This window comes from Takifugu rubripes, chromosome 3 (genome assembly GCF_901000725.2).
Source record: "Takifugu rubripes chromosome 3, fTakRub1.2, whole genome shotgun sequence".
In the NCBI taxonomy this organism is placed as follows: Eukaryota; Metazoa; Chordata; class Actinopteri; order Tetraodontiformes; family Tetraodontidae; genus Takifugu; species Takifugu rubripes.
The window spans coordinates 8573234-8584973 of NC_042287.1; the positions used below are offsets into that span (position 1 = coordinate 8573234).

Below are 11740 nucleotides of genomic sequence, written 5' to 3' on the forward strand. Positions count from 1 at the left end.
ATAACTAAGATGTGACCTAACGATTAGACGACCCCCTAAGTATGATAATTTGTCTGTCTATGATAGTAGCTGGAACTACTGAATTAGTAACAGTAAGCTTTTTCAAAGAGGTAGGTTTTGAGTCTGATCTTAAAAGTAGCGATGGAGTCAGCCTCCCGTACCTGGACAGGGAGCTGGTTCCAAAGCAGGGGGGCCTGGTAGCTAAATGCTCGGCCCCCCATTCTACTCCTAGAAACTCTGGGAACCACAAGTAGACCAGCATTCTGAGAGCGGAGCGGTCTATTGGGCTGATAGGGTATCACTAGCTCCTCCAGGTAGGATGGAGCTAGGCCTCTGAGGACCTTGTAGGTCAGAAGAAGGGTTTTAAAAGTTATTCTAAATTTAACGGGCAGCCAATGAAGCGACACCAGTACAGGAGTAATGTGATCTCTTTTGTCAATACCTGTCAGAACTCTGGCTGCAGCATTTTGGATCAACTGGAGGCTTCTTAAAGAGTTGTTTGGACACCCTGATAATAAGGAGTTACAGTAGTCCAGCCTGGAAGTAACAAATGCATGGACTAACTTTTCAGCGTCAGGCTGTATCAGTAGCTTCCTGATCTTTGAGATGTTCCTCAAGTGAAAAAAGGCACTTCTAGAGACTAATTTAATGTGTGAGTTGAAGGAGAGATTTTGATCAAAAGTTACTCCTAGATTCCTCACAGAGAGACTAGATGTTAATGAGATACCATCTAGAGTGATCATGTGATCTAATCTATCCCTGAGAGGTTCAGGACCAAACACCATGACCTCAGTTTTTCCTGGGTTAAGGAGGAGGAAATTTGAAGACATCCAGGACTTTATGTCTTTAAGACAGGTCTGAAGCTTCACTAACTTCTCTGTCTCCTCTGGTTTCATGGATAAATAAAGCTGAGTGTCATCAGCATAACAATGAAAATTTATCCCATGCTGCCGAATAATGTTCCCTAAGGGAAGCATGTACAATGTGAAGAGGATTGGTCCGAGTACGGAACCTTGAGGAACTCCATGGCTAACCCTACTGTATGAGGAGGGAACGCCGTGGACATGGGCAAACTGGTATCTATCAGATAAGTATGATCTAAACCAGTCTAGTGCTGTCCCTTTAATCCCAATCACATGTTCCAGTCTCTGTAACAGGATGCTATGATCAACTGTATCAAAAGCAGCACTGAGGTCCAGCAGAACCAGCATAGAAACCAGTCCATGATCGGAAGCTATGAGAAGATCATTAGTGACTTTAAGAAGTGCTGTTTCTGTGCTGTGGTGAGCTCTAAAGCCTGACTGAAACATCTCAAACAGGCTGTTCCTCTGCAGGTGCTCCAGTAACTGAGTCACCACCACCTTCTCTAGAACTTTAGAGATAAAAGGAAGGTTGGATATTGGCCTATAATTTGCCAAGACATCAGGATCCAGTGATGGTTTTTTAAGCAACGGCTTAATCACTGCCACCTTGTAGGACCGGGGTACATAACCTGACACTAAAGAACCATTGATCTGGTCCAGGATAGAACTGCCTATCAGTGGTAGAACATCCTTCAACAGGTGTGTTGGGATGGGATCTAAAAGACACGTAGTGGTCTTGGATTTCTGAATTAGCGATGACGCCTCAGAAAAATATATAGGGCTGAAGGAGCTTAAGGGCTCGTTGGAGACCCTGTATGTTCCCACAGTCGGCACATCTGGTGATGGTCCAGTTGTAGGGATGGCCTGGTTAGCTTTCTCTCTGATAGCTAGAACTTTATCAGTGAAGAAGCTCATGAAGTCTTCACCACTAAGGGAAGAAGGGATACGTGGATCTAAAACACTGTGACTCTTGGTTAATTTGGCCACAGTGCTGAAGAGAAACCTGGGGTTGTTCTTATTTTCCTCAATCAAAGAAGAAAAATAAGCTGTTCTAGCCTTGCGAAGGGCCTTTTTGTAAACTAATAGACAGTCTTTCCAGGCTACATGGTAGCTGTCTATCTTACAAGAATGCCACTTCCTTTCCCTTTCCAGTCTTCGCACTTTCTGCTTGAGGGTCCTGATATGTGAATTATACCAGGGGGCACACCTCCTCTGATTTACTATTTTCTTTTTCAGGGGGGCAACAGAATCAAGCGTGATTCTCAGTGAGGTTGCTGCACCTTCAGCAATAGAGTCAACCTCAGCAGGGCTAAGATTATAATGATTGATCCCTGGGGAAACACACGGTGGTCCTGGGATCAGCACAGGGATCACTTCCTTAAACTTAGCTACAGCATTATCTGAAAGACATCTGCTATAGTAAGACTTTGTTCTGAGCATAGAAGAATCCTTAATCATAAATGTAAAAGTGATCAAAGAGTGGTCTGACAGGACTGGGTTCTGAGGGAACACTGACACATGTTCTACCTCAACACCATAAGTCAGAACTAGATCTAGGGTGTGGTTAAAGCTGTGAGTTGGTTGGTTTATCTGCTGGAGGAAACCAACTGACTCAAGTAATGAAATGAAGCCATTTCTAAAGCTGTCGTTTATAACGTCCATATGGATGTTAAAGTCTCCAATGATAATGACTTTTTCCGTTCTAAGGACCAAGTCAGATAAGAAGTCAGAGAACTCAGATAGGAACTCTGAATGTGGCCCAGCAGGGGGCCGATATACAACTACAAACAGAAGTGGCTTTTCTGTCCTCCAGTTCAGATGAGTGATGCCAAGAGTCAGGCTTTCAAATGAACTGAAGCTATGTTTTGGTCTGGGATTAATTAATAACTTGGAGTGATAGATTGCTGCCACTCCCCCTCCTCGACCAGTAACACGTGGAATATGATAATTAAGATGGGTAGGAGGAGTAGATTCATTTAAGCTCACATACTCCTCCTGAAGCCAGGTCTCAGTAAGACAGAATAAATCAATGTGATGATCCGCTATCAGGTCGTGCACTAACAGGGATTTACACAAAAGAGATCTAATATTTAACAGTCCACACTTAATTGTGATATTAGTTTCTCCAACTTGTGCTTCAGTATTAATTTTAATAAGATTTTGGTGATTGACCGCTCCCCTGCTCTGTGCTTGGTGAACTTTTAACCGTGGAACAGAGACTACCTCTATAGTGTTAAATATGTTATTGTTGGTGGATGAGGGTTCTAAGGAAGCAGCAGAGAGGTGTGTAAGACCACAACTCTGCATCCTGGTCTGGACCCTGGATTGTCAGGTCACTTTGGGTCTAATAAAATTAGCCAGATTACTAGAAATGAGAGAAGCGCCATCTCGAGTGGGATGGACACCGTCTCTCCTAATCAGACCAGGTTTTCCCCAGAAGGTGCTCCAATTGTCTATAAAGGCCACCTGGTTATCGGGGCACCACCGTGACAGCCAGCGACGAAGCGATGACATGCGGCTAAACATCTCATCGCTGGCCAGATTGGGGAGGGGACCAGAGAATGTCCAGAAGATATGGAGGGAAGAGTAGAAAAGGTGGCTTTGTTAGATTATTGGTTTGAAAGATTTTCCACTTGGTTTGAGGGGACAGAATAGACATCTTAGTGTGTGAAATTCACGCTTTTGGTCCTGAATTTCGACGGCATTGGTTCTGATTGAAGTAATTTGGCCTGTAAAGCTTTGGCAGGATGCTATAAATCAAAAGTGAGTGAGGAGTCTGTATGCTAATGCGGCGACAAATCCGCCTTTTTTTCTGCTGTGTGTTTGTCTGATTGACTTATTCAGCCGCGCTCGCCACGGTGTGTGAAAAATCATGTTCCCCTCGTGCACGTGTTTGGGCTGGATGGAACGGATTAGACACAAGGCCCGGTTTCAACTAACAGAGGGTGAAAAAAGACAATTTTCTGCCTGATTTTTTGGTGTGAATTTTAGCTGTTTGCAACCTGAATTGTCGCCTGTGTAACGCTCATTTCAGGGACATTTAGCTGAAAGTAAAAGTCGTCATGTGACTTTAACAGCAAGTCAAGAAGAGTAATCAAGGCTAATAGGAAAATATGCACATTATGCTTGTGACACTAAGTTGATTTTTTTGGGGTTTTTTTACATTTTCTCCGGCCGCCACATTTGATCTTTTGTCTTTGCCGTGCCCACCCTCTGCTTTGAAACCCCCACAGCTTGTATCTAGAGGGGGTTGCCAGTCCCGTGGAGCGTAACCCTGTTGGAGAGTACCCGAGAGGGCCGTGTCTGTCATAGCACATTCCAGTGGGGAGCTCTGATATGAATGAAGTGCTGCGGCGCGCCCGAGCTGCAAGTGTGGAAGTGCTCTAATGTAATTATGCGGACAGTCTCTCAGATCCGTCAGCTTGAAATGGTTCTGCAGCTCCCATTCAGTCAGAGGCCTACGAAGAGTGTGTGTGTGTGTGTGTGTGTGTGTGTGTGTGTCAGGGTGCGGTGGGGGGGTTGTAAGTCATCTGAAAAGACCTCCTCTGTACTCATTGTGCTCATTGTCTTTGAAAGCCTGTTATTAGCAGAGGAATCAAGTTACCAAACTGATGAGAACTTAAAAGGGCTCGTAGTTAAAAACAAGGCTAAATGTGTAATTTTTAGTCTACCGGCAGCATTTGTGCATCAGTGTTATCAGTCATTGCAAGGACACAGAGGTTTGATTTCTGACTTTATCACATGCACGCGAAGAGTTGTTTTTCCAAGAAAGTGGAAAGTGTTTGGTGAATGTACATTTGCTTCAGCCCTGTTAGAGGAATTATTTGAGGGGTTTTGAGTTTTTGCTTTACCCGAAGTCAGGTTTTAAAGCAATGTATGAAAAATGATTATACATCACATCCTCATACAGACGAGATAAACAATGCTGCTGTATGGATGTATGGGGCATAACTTTGTTTTCAGTTTTTAACTACAGCTTCACACTTTTGGCCTTCATTTAAATGGTTGTGAAGTTGTGTGCGTCTTTTTTCATTCTTTCCATTCAGAATTAAATCTTGTTTAATGCCTCATATCCCTTCATCCATTGGCAATTCAAGTCCCATCTTGAGGAATGAAAACAATTAAACTCTATTCATTTCACTTAGAAAGTATTTACCAAGTTGTCCATGGAAGCGCCACTCCGGTCCAAGCGAGTTGATGAAAGTGCAGATTGCATTAGCCGTGTAGTTTACAAAACATGCCTCAGACATTTATTTAGGCATCAAATTAGAGGTTCCAGCAATTTACAAAATTTGATTTGGAGCTTTGTGTTTACATAATCTCTGGTACTCACACAGACACCAGTGGAAATGTCCAAATGCGTCAGTGCACAATTTTAAAGGCCTTTCCCGTCTATAGCAGCCTAGTGACCCATTCTAAATAACCTATATCATCGGGGAACTGCGGTGTATAAAGGAGTCCATTGGGACCTCTGCTCAAAGGGTTTTTTTGGTGGAAGCCTGGATGAAAAGTGCAGAGAGAGGGATAAAGGAAAAGTATAGGAGATGTCAGGACGCCTTTGGAAGGAAAACAAACTGCAGAGACCAATGTGAGTTGACTTAATCTGATTAGACTAACCTCATCAACAGCCCACTTAAAAGGGAGAAGAAAGCCTTGAATTGGGGCGAGAAGCAAGAGAAAAGGGTCTCTCCCGCTCTCTCTCTCTGTTCAGAAAGCCAAAAGGGGCTCCTTGAATGCACCACATTGTACTGGACATGCTGGTCTGCAGATGGCAAAATGACAACAAGCCGCTTGAAAAGTGAGGCAAATATAATTGATCTTGGTTTTTTTTTATGCAGGTATGAAAACAGCCCAAGAAGTAATGAGATTAAGGATGAATAAAGTCAAAGTCCATGAAAAATACCACTTTCTCCCACGTTTGTGGTGCAAACATGCAGCTTTGAAGTCTGCGGCTGAATGCGGCCACTCCTGCGATGCCATGAGAGTATTCCCAACATCAGATTCATTTATTCTGATCCCAGCCTCTTAAGAAACACCACGCTGGGCTGGTAATACATCAAACATGGAACAGCTAATGGGAAAGTAGCTTTAAAAAAAAACAAACCCCAACACACTTGATAGGTGTAAAATTGAATATAAGAAAAATCCGTAACCCCAAAGCACCTAAAATATTTCAGCCTTCCCGGAAAAATAACCCGTCAGATCTTTTGCCAAATTTAAAACCCATTTACGCACAAATATTTGTTGACCCACACTCTCCCCTTCTTTAATTTAATTCCCTAATAAATTTCCAAGCTTGTGGGGTTTTTTTTATTCCTTAAATCCCCCTATTTTAAGTGGAAGGTGAATGCAACAGCCACAGGTGTCCTTTCACCCAGGGGCTTAGATCTGCTGGAGCTGGGGCTCTTGACTTGTTTCAGGAACCGCGTGCGGCTAACTAGTACTAGCAGGACCTTTGAAGTGTTCTGTCATCTCTGATTTGGAAACACAACATCAAATGGTCGTCTGCTGATCGCCATCATGTCTCTCACGTTTAGAACTCCACGCTGTAAAATCATGTCGTTACAGGTCCAAATCCTGCAGAGAAAAGGAGCTTTTTAGAGTGGCCAACTCATTGTAGAGCTTTATTTCTAGTGGTTGAAGAACACAAGTATTTGTATTACTCGTCATTTCTGAACGCACCCACGACACTGAACCTCTGGACTGGAAATTCCTGTGGATGCTGTTGCCGAAAATCACATTATGGGCCACCCTCGGCTCTTGGAAGAGAGGCTGTTTACAGTACTCACAGTACGTGTTGGGTAGTAGAACCCTTCATGGCTGCTACACTTTTAACTAGCTTCTTTTGGATTTTTTTTTGACCTTCTTCCCTGCATGTGAAGCGAGGCCATTGTGACGGCTCAGCGCCTGTTACCACTTTATTGGGCCGTGTGTATAAAAGGATCGTCCAGCCAACACCAGCTAATGCAGATATAATTGACTCTCCTTGTGCACTCGAGACCTGGATATTCAGAAGAGCACTGGCTCATTGTAGAACAACAAATTAAGCAAGCAGCAGTCAAAAGGACCCGCAGAGCATTCCCTGCATCCTAACAACAGACTACTGAACTCTGCTAAATCTGCAAATACAGCCTCTCCCCCCTCTCCGGCCCTTTCATCTCCTCCTGCAGACACCTGCCTTATGAAGCTAAGTCACAACACAAGTACTTGTGGCTTTCGTCTGGTGAGTGTTGCTAGTCGCTTTAATAAACGGCAGTGATTTCTGTGCTCTACATTCCTCAGGCCGGTGATCAGCTTTAATGATGCTTTAATAGCAGGCGGGCTCCTCAACGTTCCGGTGGAGGGGAAATCCTGCTCCCTTTGTCATCTGAGCCTGATATCCTTGAAATGCAGGAATGAGGAGAGGGAATTATAGATGGGCCGAATGTGGCGCAACAAGTGCCGTCAGCCCGGCTACCACAGGTGCCGTAGCACCTGTGCACGGCCGTTATGCTGCAAATCCTGCAATCCTGTAATCTGTGGAGATCTGCAGAATTAGATCTGCATCATTTGGGCCAATCTGTGAGCAAATAATGGCCATTTGAGCCCAAGCACACACAGCTGGCCCTTAAGACTCGGGATCCTTGGTAAACATGTGTCCAGCACGCCTCAGCACAGCTCACCCACGGTGGGGTGGGGGACATGAGCCACTGAACAATGGCTGATACTCCACTAGAGACTGCACTGAGGCTGGGCTTAGTAAAATTTTATTACATTTGGTCACTTTCAATAGACTGCCAACCAAAGGAGGATCACAGACTTTTGTCGTCAGTTTTCTGATTACTATGACATCTTTGACTCCTAAGACTTCATAATGCTCCTTTTGTTGCAGAATATGCAGGGATTCACCAGCCGAATTTGCATTTATCTGTTTTATTACGGGAGGGTAAAATGGTTTCATTGCCATTAATGTTTTTCACGCCAATGTCTCTCAAACAACAAAGTCTTCATAGTTTCTGTGTGACTTAGTGCAGATTTTTTGTTTAGCTGTCACATCTTGGTTGTGTGTCACAGAGTGATGCATTCCAACATTTTCCCGGGAATAATGAAGCTCAAACATGATAGAACTGCATGTTCCAGACAGAGAGAAAAACACTGCATCAGAACAATCTACACAGAGCAAAATCAGACCTTTGAATGTGTGTGAGTGTGTGCATGGATTGAAATATTAAAAAAAGAATACAGATTATGCTTGCAAAACAGTTGTAGAATTTTAACATTTATTTTTGATGCTGTTAATGACATCTTTTCGTTTCCCCATTTCTTGTCCTATATCAATAAGGGAAGGTGTCGTTTTCTCGGTCAGAAATGCGCCTTCTTGTGGTCATCATGATACAGTAAGAAATAAACTTTTCTGTATTCTTACAGACCGCAGTTTTACCACGTTTGTCCAAAAAAATCTGCAAAGTTCAATGAGCATATAAAGACTGTCGAATGATTAGCGCGCGCGCACACACACACACACACACACACACACACACACACACACACACACACGCACGCACACACACGCACTCTCTCTCTCTCTCTCTCACACACACACGCACACACACACACACACAGTTTTTCTGCGGCAGTTTGTTTTTTGGAGCCCACTGTCATTATGTTACACATCAGCCGCTAGGTGACGCTGTTGTCGTTCAAACAGCATTGGCAACGAGCGCAGCGAATTATGATGACTGGTAAAATGTTGAAATTGACCTTTTAGTTTGTTAAATTCTTCCTTTTCGCCTACCGTGATATTTTCCCTAAAGGTTAAAGTTAAACTCCTTCGGGAAAAAAAACTCATGCAGGCTAAAAATAATTCTATTCTGTTCTATCCTATACTTCCTTGTCAAGCCTTATATTTTATGGCTCTTGGTCTATCGCCTAAATTCTGCTGGTTGTGGCACGTGCTCCGCTTAGACCGGAGAAGATTTTGTGGGAATGGCACGCGGACAGATGTGGGCCCCTTCTCCCCCTCCTCCCGCCCCCTCCTCCTCCCTTCCTTCCGCCTTTGAACGGCTCCCGCGCCGGGATGATTGACACGGTGCAGTTCACACCCAATCAAAAAGCTCCTTGCGTGATTTGCTTGAAGTGGCCGCATGCCATTGGGCTGGTGCGTGCTACTGCAAGCCGCCTCGCGTGCCATTACAGACCTCCGCTCCTTCTGCAAAATCTTAAAGTGGACAGTTTCACGAATAAAATAAAGGTTAGATCTATGATTCTGAATAATTAAGCATCCCACTATGGAGTTCTAGTGACGTCTATACGGAGGAAACCATGTAAAACTCACTTTAATTATTGGAGCGCTTCGTGCACCATCTGCACAAATCTGACCACATTTAACGACACACACACACACACACACACACACACACACACACACACACACACACACACACAGAGAGAGAGAGAGGAGGGGGAGCGAACAGTAGCCTTCAACATTTTTGACGAGCTCGGTTTAAAGTTGGAGGCAAACATCGAGCGCATTCCCTCCTCCCTTATCACGCGCGGCGCAGCGCAACGCGGCCGCTCGCTCCGCTTTGTTGTTTGTCCCTGCAGGGCTGATTGAGCAGCGCGTGACTGACGGCCCGCGGGGGTGTTGTCCAATCAGCGGTCGGCCCCGCGCCCAATGGGTGAGTCCTCGCTGCTATTGGCTGAGGCGAGTGTGGGAAAGAATGCAGAGAGGGATTCACACGAACCGGGAGCACGCGAGCCGTCTATAAATAGCGCGGCCGCGCGTGGCGGCGGCAGAGGCTCGTCGAGTCGCAGCGCGGCGGAAGGTGGCAGCTCGGTGATAACAGAACACCAAGTGACTGGTGGGATTTTCAGGCCCCAATTCAATGTGTTGCGCCTCAGTTGAACTTTTTTTGAAACATCTCCGGGTGTTTTAAACTTTGTTTTGGTTTTCCCTCTCCTCCACCTTCGCTTCCAAAGAGGATTTACTTTTAAAGACTTTTTACTGGTTTTGACAATGCCAGCTGACACTATGGAAAAGCAGACGGCGTCTCCTATTGCCGGCGCTCCTGCAAGTGGCTCACACACACCGGACAAACCTAAAAATGCCAGTGAGCACAGAAAAGTAAGAATCTTTACTTTTACGAACAAATAATCACGTTTCCAGGCCCGTGAGGGTGCGTGGAGAAAGCACACACAGTCGATAGTGCTGCGCCTTTCATACAAAACGAGCCATTTCGGGACGGACATGTCAACAGGACATTTATAAATGTTATTGTCTCCTTTTGCAGTCATCCAAGCCGATCATGGAAAAACGACGAAGAGCAAGAATAAACGAAAGCCTTGGGCAGCTCAAGACTCTCATCCTGGACGCACTTAAGAAAGATGTAAGTTTGAATAATCCTATTTTGCTCTTGTCTTCAGCTCTTGTTAACTCTTGTTGTGAAATTAAACAACTCATTATGTCCTGCAGAGCTCCAGACACTCCAAACTGGAGAAAGCTGATATCCTTGAAATGACAGTGAAGCACTTGAGGAACCTGCAGCGCGTCCAGATGAGCGGTAAGTTTATTTAAGACGCGCACGAGTGCTCAAATCGAACAGATAAACCGTCATTAGCTCTTTCTAAATCACGGATCCACTGTTGCCCCACTCATGTCCCATCTCTCTCTCTCTCCTAGCAGCGCTCTCAGCAGACGTCACCGTCCTCAGCAAATACAGAGCCGGATTCAACGAGTGCATGAACGAGGTCACCCGCTTCCTGTCCACCTCAGAGGGGGTGAACACGGAGGTGCGATCAAGGCTCCTCAGCCACTTGTCCAGCTGCATGGGTCAGATGATGTCCATGAACTATCAGCAACAAGCTGCATCCCAGCAGGCGCACCTGGCTCAGCCTCTTCATGTGCAGCTTCCATCCTCTTTGCCCATCAGCGGCGGCGCTAAACTCAATACCCCCGAAGCTGTGTCTCCTAAAGTCTTCGGTGGCTTCCAGCTGGTCCCCGCCACTGATGGACAGTTCGCCTTTTTGATCCCGAACCCTTCTTTTGGCTCCACCACCGCGCCTGTCATACCCCTTTACGCAAACGCAGGAGTGCCTGTCGCGCTGAACGCCGGTCCGGTGCACGGCAGCTCGGCTCCGCCTGCATCGTCTCCGGTCCACGGCATGACGTCTTTCTCTGGGGGATCCCAAGCGGTCAGCCCGGTCGGGGTCAGCCCAGGCTCGGAGAGCAGCGAGCCTGTGTGGAGGCCTTGGTAACGCAGGCTAATGCGGGGCCGAAAAGACACTTTTGAAGCCAAGATCGAAAGATTCAAGATCAAAGTAACCACCCAAACACCTGTTGCGGAGGTTAAACACTATTCCGCTGGGACAGTAACTCCGATTAATATTCCCCTGTGGCTGTTGTTTCGTTTTAAGGAACACAGGTTGCCTTAACCGGCACATGATGTTTAAAATTTATCTCCTGATTCCAACATTTGGACGTCGGTGATAAATGTTGTACATGCAGATGGAAGATTTATAGTTAACTTTTGTTATGAAGTACTTTTTATGGAAAGATTTAGTTTTGTACAGAGCTGTTATTGATTGTTAAACCAAAGCTGTTTTATATTCTTTGCTGTTTTGTGTTGAAACTGCAATTGGACGACGGGCCAAATTGTTTGAATAAAGTTTTTAAAAAAAATAAAATATTAAGGACATATCAAGTTTTTTGTCTAAAGTCCCTTGATGTTTAATAATTTCCTCTTGATAATGAAATAACAACTTCACCCATTTACTTATAAATATGAGGCTGATATTAAAGCCGCCCGTTTTGATGCGTAATGACGCACAGCTCACAGTAAATGCGAGAATCTGAAACCTATTTATCACTCCCAGAAATTAAAAAATTAAAATACTAATAC

The 11740-nt window shown here is 45.0% G+C and overlaps 1 protein-coding gene across 2 annotated transcripts; it reads left to right on the forward strand.

Annotated features, from left to right (window-relative positions):
- The first annotated feature begins 9591 nt into the window (after positions 1-9591).
- On the forward strand, positions 9592-11538 carry her9 (hairy-related 9). Of its 2 annotated transcripts, none has more exons than XM_003963118.3 (4): positions 9592-9966; positions 10133-10228; positions 10315-10402; positions 10522-11538. In XM_003963118.3, exons 1-4 carry the CDS (start codon positions 9859-9861, stop codon positions 11094-11096), a joined length of 867 nt encoding a protein of 288 aa, XP_003963167.1. In that variant the 5' UTR covers positions 9592-9858; the 3' UTR covers positions 11097-11538. The 2 variants fall into 2 exon arrangements, with proteins under 2 accessions (XP_003963167.1, XP_011620273.1); XM_011621971.2 differs by having other exon boundaries at positions 9597-9966; positions 10525-11538.
- Positions 11539-11740: the final 202 nt, after the last annotated feature.

Excerpts from the sequence above, each read along its gene's own strand:
- her9 (XM_003963118.3), top strand. The coding sequence starts at position 9,859 with ATGCCAGCTGACACTATGGAAAAGCAGACGGCGTCTCCTATTGCCGGC. Across the intron at positions 9,967-10,132 it reads ATGCCAGTGAGCACAGAAAA|TCATCCAAGCCGATCATGGA; the intron begins GTAAGAATCTTT and ends CTCCTTTTGCAG. Across the intron at positions 10,403-10,521 it reads GCAGCGCGTCCAGATGAGCG|CAGCGCTCTCAGCAGACGTC; the intron begins GTAAGTTTATTT and ends TCTCTCTCCTAG.